The sequence below is a fragment of the Lineus longissimus genome, chromosome 6 (genome assembly GCF_910592395.1).
Source record: "Lineus longissimus chromosome 6, tnLinLong1.2, whole genome shotgun sequence".
In the NCBI taxonomy this organism is placed as follows: domain Eukaryota; kingdom Metazoa; phylum Nemertea; class Pilidiophora; order Heteronemertea; family Lineidae; genus Lineus; species Lineus longissimus.
Genome location: NC_088313.1, coordinates 9,725,773 through 9,740,246, shown reverse-complemented (window position 1 = coordinate 9,740,246; position 14,474 = coordinate 9,725,773). Strand labels below are relative to the sequence as shown.

General features: G+C 41.3%; 1 protein-coding gene across 1 annotated transcript; it reads left to right on the top strand.

The window, feature by feature from the left end:
- The first annotated feature begins 3,092 nt into the window (after positions 1-3,092).
- On the top strand, positions 3,093-12,092 carry LOC135489774 (uncharacterized). The gene is made up of 2 exons (XM_064775292.1): positions 3,093-3,214; positions 8,839-12,092. The coding sequence occupies exon 2, from the start codon at positions 10,594-10,596 to the stop codon at positions 11,644-11,646; it is 1,053 nt and encodes a 350-aa protein (XP_064631362.1). The 5' UTR covers positions 3,093-3,214; positions 8,839-10,593; the 3' UTR covers positions 11,647-12,092.
- The last annotated feature ends 2,382 nt before the right edge of the window (positions 12,093-14,474 follow it).

The following is a 14,474-nucleotide window of genomic DNA, read 5'->3' as shown; positions in this document are numbered from 1 at the left end:
AGTGCTGGGAAAAATCGAGTAGGCGCGTTTTTTTTGTTTGTTGACTTGCTGGTACTTGCACCTTCGGTCGCCATGCTAAAAGAGAATCAGGAAAGTTTTATGCAGGCCTTTTTTAAAATCATAAAATTCCATTTAAAGAATACGAAATTATTTCCGAAACTAAGGATTAATAACAAATAGCTACTTCTGGCACTGAGATCTACCACCAGAGAAAATCAAGCTACCCGTAGTGTATTTTACCAAACATGCTAAACGCCATTCACCTTGCGGATATCCAGCTTGTTATGCGTGAAATGCAGACGGCTAGCCAAAAGGCCTCTTATAAGGGCCTGTGTACACGTAACGACCGCACAGAAGTCGATGACTTAACAGTGCTGATTTTGTAATCAGTTAAATTGCGAAATGCCTCTTTTGACTGCCTTGGACATCAATGAAAAAGGCACTTATGGACGGCTATAAACAAGATATTTAAAAGTGAAATAAACATGGATACAAATGCCAGAAACGAAATGTTTCACAAAAATTGCAAAGATATTTGTTCATTTAGGATTTTAAAAGAAAAACTATCATTGTGGGAAGATTTTTTTGGATAATCATGCTGTTTTGTCAAACCGTTTTTCACTCACGTATTGTAACTAGCTACGGATAATAATCTCTCCAAACCGTATGTGTAAACGTCATAAGACCGCAATATTTGATGACCTAAATGTAGTCGTTTGGCTAACCGTGCGGGTGCGAATACTCTCTATTTACAATAAACAAGACGTGCAATTTATAACATTTGACAGCAAAGACACCATACCTGTACCTTTTTTACCTAGTCCCCATTTTTCTTGTACCTTTTTTACCTGTACCTTTTTTCCTGTACCTTTTTTACCGATACCTTTTTTACTTGTACCTTTTTTACCGATACCTTTTTACTTGTACCTTTTTTTCCTGTACCTTTTTTACCGTACCTTTTTGGCTCACCGTAGGGGAGTCTATACAATACCGCAGTGTCCGTCGTCCGTCGTCGTCTGTCGTCGTCCGTCGTTGTATCCTGTTTCAAAAACAGTGGCACGTTTCTTAACCGCTAAGCCTATGAACTTGTAACTTTGTACACAGGATTCCCTTGGTCAGATGACCTGTGACACTAAATTTCGGTCCGATCTGATTCTTAATTTGGCCACCAGGGGGCCGAATGTAGATATCTAAAAAGTGTGATATCTCGCTTATTAATGACTTGTTTAGAATGAAATTTTTGTGGTAGGTACTCATAGCAAGGATACATCATATATCATACGGGTTTTTAATTTGACTTACTTTTCAAGGTCACAGAGGTCAAATGGCATAAATTGGCTGTTTCAGTGTAACTATGGCACGTTTCTTAACCACTAAAGCTATGAACTTGAAACTTAGTACATATAACTCCCTAAATCACATAGCCTCTGGTGCTGAATTCCAGTTTGATCTGATCCTCGACTTTGCCACCAGGGGGCCAAAAGTGGAAATCTAAAAAGTGTGATATCTCGCTTATAAGTGACTTGTTTTCGATAAAGTTTTTATGGTAGGTACTCTTAGGAAGAATACATCACATGTCTTACGAGTTTTTAATTTGACGTACTTTTCAAGGTCACAGAGGTCAGATGGCGTAAATTGGCCGTTAGAGTGTAAACTATGGCACGTTTCTTAACCACTAAAGCTATGAACTTGAAACTTGGTACATATAACCCCCTATATCACATAGCCTCTGGTGCTGAATTTCAGTTTGATCTGATTCTCAACTTTGCCACCAGGGGGCCAAAAGTGGATATCTAAAAAGTGTGATATCTCGCTTATAAGTGACTTGTTTTCGATAAAAATTTTATGGAAGGTACTCTTAGGAAGAATACATCACATGTCTTACGAGTTTTCAATTTGACCTACTTTTCAAGGTCACAGAGGTCAGATGGCGTAAATTGGCCGTTAGAGTGTAAACTATGGCACGTTTCTTAACCAGTAAAGCTATGAACTTGAAACTTGGTGCATATAACCCCCTACATCAGATAACCTTTGATGCCGAATTTTGGCCTGATCTGATTCTTTATTCGGCCACCAGGGGGCCGTAATGGAAAAAGGAAGAAGTGCAATATCTTGCTCATTTGAGTGAATTGTTTTCGATAAAATTTTTATGGCAGGGACTTCTAGCAAGGATACACAACATGTCCTACGATTTTTGGATTTGACCTCCTTTTCTAGGTCACAGAGGTCAAATGGCGTAAATTGGCCATTAGAGTGTAACTATGGCACGTTTCTTAACTGCTGAAGCTATGAACTTGAAAGTTGGTACATGTAACCCCCTACATCAGATAATCTCTGACACCGAATTTTGGCCTGATCTGATTCTTGATTTGGCCACCAGGGGGTCAAAACTGAAAAAGTAGGACGTGCAATATCTCGCTTATTAATGACTTTTTTTCGATGAATTTTTTATTGCAGGGACTCTTAGCAATCACACGATATTGATCTTGTTGATGTCATAGACAATTATTGGTTGGATCATAAACTTATATATACTGCCCTGTCTTACTACTTGACATCAATACACATCTAAAAAAGTCTTCATGCCTGATTGTGTTCACCATATTCACCTCTAAATTAAGCATGATCCTGCCTACTAAAAGATGTATACGGTGAGCACAATGGCCCCTGGCCGTTTCATTTACCTGTACCTTTTTTACCTGTACCTTTTTTACCTACATTCTGAATATTCAATAGTGGTCTGACATCGAAGGTCGACATTCTTGTCGCAGTCTTAATAAAGTGACGTATCAGCAGCCCAGGTCACTTACACATTGTAGTCAGGGTCCTTAATTCTAGTTAGCCATGTGGTTATACCCAACTTAGCAACGAAAGGCGCCTCCTGTAGTGTGCTGATATTTAAACCTGTTGAACTCTATGGAATTTCCTGAACGGCAGTAGTATGAATAGACACCCACTTTTTATGCATGTAAAGGCCTACTACTATTTACAATCGATGCTCTATTTCCAAAGCTAAGTATTATCTGGTATTATTAGAACGATAAATGGATAGTCGAAACTAATCTTTAATACTGTTAGAAAACGGAATATTGGCCTATGTTTGGTAGGGAGACACATCTAACTTGCTGTACAGATTGGAAAATATCACAGGACAGCATTTTTCTACTCAACAAACGATAAGATAACTTGGGGCAATTGACGGAAACATATTTCGGTAGGTTGACTTTTATAGATATAGTTTGTTCCAAAAGAACATTTAGCTCTCGGGAGGTTGTAGGATGTTTTACTCCGCAGGTCATTGTCGTTGTCAGCACACGTTGAACTGGGCCAAATCACGCCCAGCGGCTTGGACGTTACCTTATGTCCGCCAAATTAGGGTAGTGAACCAGTCCTAAGCTCACACAATACGGCTTCATAAAATCGCCAAAGCATCTCTGTACATGGAAACCATGGCGTTATAGTAAATACTATTTTCAACACGATGGACCAACTCGATCATATCCATGGCAACGTCTGAAGAACGAAGGTGTTTTTTGGGGGGGGGGGGGGTAGGGGGACAAAGTGGAGAACTTGTATCCACTGGCTAGTGAGACCTATGCTCAACAATTAATTTTCCATGCGAAGAAGGTTTATTTACATTTCTAAGGTGATGAACGTGTACAAAATGTATATGTACAGTCTAGCTCAAATTAATATCAATGCCTACAACTTTGATATCTCCTAAACTATTCAATCATTTTCAATGCGATTTGCACAAGGTTGTCGCAAATGTTGTTGTCTGTATGATCATTATGATCGCAATGAAATGCATTATTGCTTTCATTATGCAATCATCAATTTACAAAAGCTAAAAAAAAAACTTTTTTATTTCTTGAAGAAATCCACGAAAAAAGCAATGGTGTTGTAGTACAGCAAAACATGAGACTGCCTGAAGTGTTATCATGTTAATATCTTACACTGGTTCTGAAATAACAGACTTTTTCTGGTTGAATATCAATTTTGAATAATTCATATTTGCGGGGACTTCCGACACTACCCCACTGCACTGTAAGCTCACAACACGGCCACCCTCGACCCAAGGAAGGTTATGGAGTTGGTCACTCAGTTATTTCCACATAATTAAACACCACAAGCAAGATTTAACAAAGAAAATTCTTTATAATTCTTGCCAAAACACATCTATTCAACAACCGTATGAGTGTATAAGTGACATGTCAGTTACATCACAGTGTCAAAAACCCCAAAAAAGTAATGCCCATGAATGAGAAAATTATGTCCCTCCGTCATTGAGTGAGGTTTGAACAATTGGAATACTAAAAGGAACAAGCCCGTTGGCTTCGAGGGTCGCACCTAGTGAGGCTGATGATGGCTGAGGAGAGAGGTTGACCCAACAATGCAATGCACAGCGTGTAAGTACTTATCGCCGTACGAAAAAAAAATCATGCTCTAGATTTCTGCCCTAGTTTACTGTAGACTACCAAGGCTCATACACGGTAGTAAAAAGGAAAATGTCAAAAAGCCTCTAAGATTTCCAATAGAAATACTTCATTCTCTCTCAAACTGAGTTATTTGAATCAACACTAGACATTGTGAGGTCAGACCAGTCCTTGTATAATTCATTAGCTCATTTAGACACGCAGGCCTCCCCCACAAAGGTGCAAAACGAAACGGCTAGGCTATGCGTCAATTATGAAGGGAGCAAAAAACTTGAGGCTAGCTGCTCCCAATGACCTATCATTATTAACTTGTCTTTGCTTGTTAACCCAGGGCCCTAAATGTATAACATGGCACAGTGCATGTTGAAGTGGTGGGCGTTTGGATCAATAGAAAAGGTATCTATTGCATGCTGATATTTTTGCAGAAAGGCATGATAGCTCGAAACCAAGCCAAGAAATCAACATGAAAACACCCCAGAAAGTCTTAGTTCTTGCTGTACTGCAACACTAGTGATTTTTGGTGGACTTTTTCCGGAAATAAAAAAGTGTTTTTCTTGTCATGTGCAATGTCATGTGCAAATCAAGCCCCAAACTGCTCTGTTACGGCGGCCCGTCACATCGAAATTGTCCATCACTCTCTGCAACGTGTACCCTGATTGGAAGTCTCCTAATTTCTTGCTGTTTTTCTCTGCACGGGTGGGGAGTGGTCCCTGCACATATCCTCCAGCCCAAACTGTTTGAGAACTTCAACAACCTTCAACAAAAAAAAACAAAAGAAGGAAAAACTCACAAAGATTGTTGATTGTGTTGAAGGACCTGGGTCAGGGCTATGCCACAATCCAAATTCTGAATGCTTTACTTGGAATTTGTCTCCTTTCACTCGATGCCACACCCGGCTCCAGATACCGCATTTGACCAGTCCTGGGACCTGTTTCATAAAACTTTTTAACAGACTTCCTTCAAGGTACCATAAAGGAAGGATATAACGTCTATTCAAAGCTGCGTATTAAAAGCGTTTCATAACTCGTTTTTTACTCTGCCATTACATTAAATTTAACAGGCCTGCCATTAATAAATGATTGTATGGTGTACCTCATTAGTGAAAAAAAAAAACTCGAACGCAGAGTGATTTATTGTGTTGAGATTCGTAATACATAATCGGGCCGTGGCAAAATGTGTCAATTTCAGTGTCTTTGGTTCCTATACACTATATGAATGCCCTTTCGACATAAGAAACTTCCTTTCCATGCATTAATTCTGTGCCAGGAACATGGCCAAGAGACAGCGATATCGCCGGCAATTGAACTGATACTGAATTTGATGTTTTAGTGGAGTTCTACTCAGAACTCAATTACAAGCTGGCGAATTTGATTGCCGTTCACATCCATGTCTCGAGGAGGAAAATCATCATCCCTGCGTCATCATCAAGAGTCCTCGTCATCATCGTCATCGTCATCTGAATCCTCCACTAAGGGCAATCTATCCCGGACAGCAATGTTGTGGAGCAGGCAGCAGGACTGAATAATAATGCTTGCCTTTTGTGGTGTGTATTGAATCTCCTTGCGGAGGCATCTGAATCGTTGCTTTAGGAGACCGTTGCAACGTTCTATGATGCAACTGGCTCTTATTTGCATCATATTTGCATCCTGGAATGTCCTTTCCTGTCTGGTTTGGGCATTGGCAAGAGGTGTCAGAAGCCACCTCTTGCAAGGATACTCCGAGTCTCCTAACATCCAACCATTCGGTGGATTGTTTTCAAATGCCTGGCCAAGGGCGGGACTGTGGAGAACGATAGCGTCATGAGACCCTCCTGGAAAACGTGCCACACAGTTATTTATGATCATATCCCAATCACAAACTAGCATGGCATTAATGCTGTGGTATCCATTCCGATTGATATACACGTTTTCGTTGATGTGAGGCTTGCGTATACGACAATGGGTCCCATCGATCGATCCAATTACTCTTGGAAAACCCGTGCTATCAAAAAATTTGGTTTTGACCTTCTGGAGGTCCCTCTCGAAGCGAACGTGTTGGTCAATGCGTGCAGCAAACGCTGATGACACAGCGCCAATACACCTCGATGTTGTCGCAATGCTCACATGGTGAATATCACCGATACTAGATTGTTCATGCCAAGTAGCGAAATATCGTAATGCTATACACACTTGCAATGATACTGGGAGGGCGTCATTTCTCTGAGTAGGATGCTCCAACTCCTCCGACAGCTGACGCCAAAAATCGAAACATTATGTTCTTCGGGAAACGATATCTCTTGATGAATAAATCATCTCTCATGGAATCTAGCGGATTGAATCGATCCCTGAATACCCGTTCTCGTCGAAGATTTCGCCTATTCCGTTCCTGAATCAAGCGCAACATGATTCCACGCTTACCCTGGACGAAGTCCTCGCGACTAAAGGAACTCTAGACTACCTTCAGGTTTAAAGGAACCGAATAAAATAAAGACAGGATAAAACCACTACCTGAAACACTCTTAATGGTAACATTAACCTAGATATTTTAAAGGCAAGTTTATGAAACGCGTTCTTCCTTTAAGGAGTGACTTTATCCTAGCATTAGGGCCAAAGGCACTTTATTAGGCTTTATGAAACAGGTTCCTGGTCGAAGAGGTTTTAATGAAAATTGGCGACACCTGCTCATATCATATTTAGCGGACAAGTGTCGAAATAAATGTGACTGAAAAAGGCCAAAATAAGGATACCGGATTCACGCCCTTATAGTCGGATACATTACAAAGCGTTAGACATCACCCCCATCTGGAGCGGTGAAATATCGCAGAGATGGAACTGTTGATGGATATGCTATCGCCCGATGAGAAAAAAATCACTCAACAGTTTTGCTGATTTGACACGTTTGCCATACAACGTCATTTGGCGGAGGGGGGGGGGGCTCCTCACCTTATGCTGGCATTATTATGGGCGTAGCTGGCGGGGGAAGGGGGCAAGACATCATTAAAAACGTGCTTTTGACTGCGAGTGGCTGAAACATTTCAAAAAGTGTCTATTGATCAAACCGTCATCCGCGAGAATAGCGGTCTGGTCAATTTCATTAGTGCTCAGGCCGACTCGTCTGCATTCATTGCTTGCGTGAATGACCATCGTGCTGAACTGCATTAACCCTTGGAATTCCAGTTGTGGGATTGAAGAAAAACTGATGACACCTGTTTTCATGAATTCTATTTTGTTCAGTAGACCTGAAATTTTGACCATTCGTCACAGGATTTCTACACAGGAGAAGAATTGTTAACAGGGTATGGTAGGTTTACGCCAAATCATGGTCTAAATCTTCATCTAAATTCATAAATTAAGACCATCGGCGCATCTTCAATGCGACGCTGCACCTGTGCATTTCGATGGGCTGGAAACATGTCCATATCAACAGGACCGGAAATGTGTCCCCTACAAAGGGAATAAGACAATCGTTCACCAGTGAAAGAAGGGTCTGCCAGTTGGCCCAACCCGTTTCGGATGCCGATACACGATTGTTGTTGGGAGCATTTTCCCTCAAACCCTCAATTTCTGCGCCGTCTGCCCTTAGGCCTTTGAAGATGACACTTGCAGGCATTATCCTGCCATTTACATGTACTTACTGTTATACCCAATGTGACAGTGCACCATAATTTTGAGTTACCACGAGAAGTAAGCACATCAATTTGTTTCGCTCCCTTAGCGTTGTGTGTGTACTGTGGTGCCATGTCATAAAGTGCAAAAGTTTCATTCATATTGATAATTTTGCGGGCCGACCGATTAACGCATACTATGCAGTAATTAAACGGGATTAACTGACTGCCCTGACCATCGAAACGGAAGGTAGTACCGTTTATACGAAGACGTTGGGTGGTATCTCTGAATGATTCGCTTTGTTGTTGATGTTTGATGTTGATTGATTAAGGAAAATAAAATGTTCTCTACCTGACTTACCTTATACTCTTCTAAGAGGCCTAATCGAATTACATGTACATTGCAAATGAAGCGAACGTTGCTTTTAAAAGAATTTTTTACTGCAGTATATGTATGTGTGTTCTTCTTCTGGTTCATCAGTAAACTATTTCTGAACGTGTTTCATGCTTTTTCAATTTTGTTTCAGCTCTTAGATAGTCGAAAAACGCGTTCTTCATTATTTTATTGCGCATAAATCCTTGTACCAAAGACCTTTCCTGCTACATGAGTACACGCCGAGATCCGAGTTCACGCCCATTATCGTAGCAGTAGCGGAGTATAATCAAGCGCCATCAGCGTGACGACGGAAAAATCGATATTTACACCAAGTCGTCACAGGGTCGATCCATGACTCTAGGTAACGCCTTACTAGTTGACATAGGTCCTGGTACTATTGTTTACCCAACTCTGGCTTTTATGTCGTTGTTGTTTAATTTCAGGTTTATCGAACTCGATAGCTTGCCACAAACGATGAGGTAACCTGCAGCATGTGTTGAAGTTATATGGAAGCAAATGAGAATATTGGCTGCGAGACATTGGAACTCCCAATCCAGCAATGTAAATCCATTCATGGACAACCAATTACAGCAAAATGGGTCTTTATCGACAGCCATTCTTCGATTCGGACAGTGTCATGACTCTGCTTCAGATGACCATAAGGATAGCTTCCGTGAAAGTTACAGCCCTTCCGAAAAGGAATGAAGGTTATAGGTCCTCGGACTGCCTACAGTGACGAGAAGGACACCTCGATTTTTAAAAGCATTTAAGCATTGATCCCACATCACAACACAGGCGAGGATCTGTGAACTATGTTTCACTTGAATGTTTCTTTTTTAACAAAATGTTATTTCGAGTTGTTGACAGCTCTATGGATATAAACAAGTAGTGTTTGGACAAAACGCGTGAAAAATATAGAGCTAGGTGAATTCGATCAGATCGGGTGAATAACGAAGAATTGTTAAGAGACGAAACGGACAGAAATTTTTGTGTATGACTTTGAATGGATTTTTAGTAGAGTGAAACAAAATGTCAACAATGGCGCTGTGTCGGTTCGTTGGTCTGTGATGGGGTTCTACTCGTGTCTTTCTAACAATTCCTATAGGAATATTCTGATGGTAGGTTATTGAGAACACTAACATTACCAACAGGAGAAGAGGGGCAATTATAATCACAAGTCAATGGGGGTCGGAATCATGTTGTCTAAGTGTTGTCTAAGTCAAAACATAAGAGGGGACGAATGGAATCGTCAACAGCTTTTGCCAGTTTGGACACTTATTGCTCAGCATTTCACTATACAACGCTGAAAGGGATGTGCCTATTTTCGGGATTTGATTTATCACCATCATTGCGGTACCTACACAGACATGAAGATTAGTTAAATGGGTTTCTTTTAAGACGGAACTTCCCATTTCCTGGTATAGCAAGAGGAAGATAGTGTATCGGAACCAAACGCATTCGTATTGCACTTTGTTTTTCACACCATTACTCGGCCACATACTCAAAGGAATACATTTTATTGGCCAAAAGTGAGGATTAAAACGAAATCCGTCGAAAAAAAACCATATTGACAGTTTATATGAGGAATTATGCCGATTAATAAACTAACAATACACGTTTTAGAGACCAGTTATTATTAAAACTGGTAATAAACCTTTATAAAATCAAAGGTACACAGAGGATTAAATAGTGGTTTATACTTTTTGCATGGATTGCAGAGAATAACAGCACATGAACCCAAATAGTAATTCATAATATCAACATGCTGTCGTTGAGAACTTTCACACAGGACTTACGCTGGTTAAAATGTTTTGGATTCAATGCTTTATGGCGCTTAATGGATGGATGATTTAAATAAGATATTTTGTTCGGTGGACACGAATTATGTTTAGCAGCGGAGACAGGTTCGTCTCAGTACATTTGACTTCAAAGTCCTCTCTTGATTTTTATTCCGTGAGATTCCACTAGAGGAGTAAGAGAAACTACAGGAAATTCGATCAGGGCACTCAGTCTTTGACGCCACATTTTGGAGACCTGGATACCAGACGTTGACAGAGAAATACTAAGGAAACAATCTGGGACCGTTGTATACCAACATAACAACTGAAAGAAAGTGCTGGAGTGTCATTACGTACCCGATATTCGTCAAGTATTTTCTGTTGTTAACCTTTTAACGAAATTTACTATTTTCTAATCTCATGTCGGCTGCAAGGAATCTTAAAATGGGTCTATACACAAATATTTCGGTACTGCCTGACAGGCCAATGTCGCGTCCGCTAACAAGAGAGACAGTAAACTCCGTTGACAGCTCGACTTTGGGCGGGAAAAGTTTTACAACTGCAACGTTCGATACGTTTAGAGACAGTTCTGCATTCTATGATTGGCCGGACTTACCCCCCATTGAGAAAATCAAGGAAGGGATAGTACGGAGTCGCGTCAGTAAGGGTATCAGTTACCTCCTTCCCGTTGAAAAGAGTAAAAACTCGATAGAAACGAATTTTCAGACGGATTTGCGCGCTATGTTTACGGAGCCTTACACTTCGGCGAAACAGAGCTACGATGAGGCGAGGACTGTTGCTAGCGCGAGGCATCATCTTACCCCGAATACGGCAATGTCCTCAGACTCAGACAGGAGAGTGATCTCTCGGATCATGAGCCCAGAGTTTGAAAGGGACATGAAACTGAATTCTGACTCCGAAAAAGCGAGACGGTCGTATTCGCGTTCTGCACCCGCGCGCGCCAAAACGAAAACGCAGGACCACAAAAATTTAAAACAGCGTTCTAATCTATTCATTCCACTAAAGGCCAAGATTCCCCCCGAGTTGCTTCAATTGAAGGAGGAAGCTGAAAAGATTTTACAAAGTGTGCAAGAAAAGGATGACGATGATGATGACTCTAAACAAAATGAGCCAAAAGAGGAACAAAAACCGGACAAAAGCGCAAGAAAGAGTTCTACGGGCTTTTCCTTCTTCAGTGATCCGTTCAGTCAGGACATGTCCTTCATGACTTTCGACGGTTACGGCGAAAAAAGCCTGGCGTCCGGGCAGCATCAATTCGTCAGGAGTACGGAACGCGCTGGTATAAAGAGATACAAAGACTTCGAAAAGATAAAGGGCCCGGTTAAACCGGCATTCCCCGAGGAGTTAAGGTCGCCGTATTTGAATGATGACAAGAACGATCAGATATGGGACTGGTTAGTAGAAGGGGAAAAGATAGATGAGTTTGATTATTTTCTGTCTGTCTGCGGGTGAAGACTTTAATTGGTAACGTTGGGGTAACGTTGGCATTGGTTTTGCCAAATTGGAGAGGATAACTGAAACACCCTCATTCAAATGCGCACGCTGAATACAGCGCTTTTTTTCTTTGTAAATTTTACTTCCAAGCTGCAGCGTGATGATTACTTATCATCTCTCTACGTGGCCCGGGCATATCGCAGGCCTGGCGTCGTGAACTTTTGTCGAATGCCCCGATATCATTGTTTTAAACAGCGCTATAAATAGTAGTATATGGTTGTAACAACATTGGTGTTTTCTGAAGACAGTTTCGTCCTTTTTCCAACAAGTGACGCTTTCGTGAAATATTGTAGAAGATATCATTTTCGTAGCATAACATTTTCGCGAATGCCAGGTGTTGGACATATTCGCGGCAGTATTTTCGCGAGTTAAGATTTTTTTCAAACAGTACGTTTAAAGTAAAATCTCGGCGCGATCAGCCATATTTTGCAAGTTTTGCTCATTACAGAAAGTGCGATTCACTAATATAGACATATTCACTGAAAAATGATAAGAATCACGGGAAAGAAGACGGGACCCTGGCGTGTCAGGCCAGTGTCTTTAACATTAGACCACCAGCATTCCTAGTATGCCGGGGTGATCTTGCATCGATAGCTCAGGTGCCAGGCTCAGATGCCAGCACCGTCTATTACCTTCAGCATATTAGCCTGGCCAGCCGTTCATGCGAGAAAAAAAACACGAAAACACATTTTGCACTGAAAATATGGCTTCACGGGTAAAATCTACATGCACATACGAAAAATTAGGAGATTCCATCAGCGGTTAAGGCGGTGGTAGACATAAAAAGACTTTACCAATTCTAGTGTCAATATATAGACAAGCAATTACCCGTGCTCCGCACGGAGTTTTGGGGCATGGACACTTTGATCATGAGTGTTCGGTAAAGCTGCTTAGTATTTGTGGATGGCGTGCCGGATTTGGTGGATGGATCGGAATAACCAACATAAAGAAACCTTTTTATTTCATATTGATTATAATTTCGAGTTTATTTACCACTCTTGTTTCCGAACCTTGACATACCAAAAGAATTCTACAGGATGTATCAATAAAAACGGAACAGTTGGTCTTTTCCCTAATATTTACAAGTCTAGGATAGATATGACTAATACACGTAGGTCATATTATGTGTATGGATCTTAGCTTCAAATTGACACCATTCATGTTTGAATAGCTTTTCGTATGGCTGGTCAGGCAATGTTTAAACGAAATTGCCTAAAATCCCATTTGTCGGAGGGTGAGCATTACGTTTGTATCTTGTTCGCTGCATAACATTCTTAAGTATTGCCCAGATGGTAGGAAAAGTGTTGTCACTCAATCCAGGTATTGAAAAGGGACACCATCCTAAGCCCACCAAAGATCACGAAAACCTCCAGCCTGATTCCTCGTAAAATGAGCATCAAGCACTGGAATGATCAAAAGGTTTATCCTTTCCAAGTAACGTTGGCCGTTAAGGGCCCGATCAACAGTCCATTGCCGCAAAGTCCGAGCCATAATGTTTTTGGCGCAAATCATTCCTATTGAAAATGAATGGTGGACGGCTTTCCTAGATGGGACAGGTCTGTTGGGATACCCTACGGGCGAAGGCTTCTATCACCATTGGCAAACTTCCAAAGCGTGCATATTCAGTGACAATGAAGGAACTCTCCTGTGGCCGCAGCTACCCCAATTTTTCCAAATGTCATTGTATTTTTCCAAATGTCATTATATGTCCTACCATCTGAGCATTACTTAAGAATGTTATGCAATGAATAAGACGCCGAGCGTTAAATACAAACGTAATCCTCACTCTGCAACAAATTATATTTTTGGCCATTTTTTCATTAACAGGGCCTGACCAGCCATGCGGAACGCTATTCAAACATGAATGGTGTCAATTTGAAGCGAAGATCCATACGCATAATATGACCTACATGTATTTGTCATATCTATACTAGAGTTGTAAATATGGGGGAAAATAGCAACTGTTCCGTTTTTATTGATACACCCTGCGGAGTTATTTTGAGATGTCAAGGTTCGGATAAGCATAACAATTGCATCCAATTTCAAGATGAGACGAACGGTTGTCATGCCGTCGAAGTCATTGAAGCACATGTAAGAAATCCAATGGGATAGTTTTCCTGTTACGTTTCATCATCAGAAACTGGCCTGTATCCACTCGAATACGTTTTGGAGGACACCTGCAACTTGCTTATGAGCACGTCGTTCTTCTTCTTCTTCAGCGTTCAACCTGCCTAAGTACTATAACCTCAGTCCTGTGGCGGAGATGAAGCGGCTTGTCGCCCGAAGGTCCGGCTGTGTTCCCCACAGCTTTTCTTCGACCTTCGTGTCCTTTGGCCAGAATCTATTTCGTAAATCCTGGTACAGGGGACAGTCCTGTAGGATGTGCGTTGGTGTTTGCACTGCTGTCTGGCATTGGCATTCTGCTGTGTCTCTTACTCCTTTACGTTTAAGATGCCCACACAGGCCACAGTGGCCTGTTCTTAGACGGTAGATGGTAGTAGCGTCTTTTCGGTCAAGTAGCCAAAGCTGATCTGATTGGGGGTGGTGGTTGCCCTGGATTTTCTTCCGGTCATTTCTGCATTTCTGCTTCAGGAGTGTTGTTATTTCTCTGTATGACTGCTTCCCATTTGGCTGGATCTGTAGGCTTCCTTCTTTTGCTAGTTGGTCAGCCCTTTCATTTCCAGGTATTCCACAGTGGGCGGGAATCCATTGCAAGACCACGTGGTGGTTACTGGTGAGATCTTGGAGGTGTTCTTTCAGATCTTTGATTTCTGACTCGATGTTTT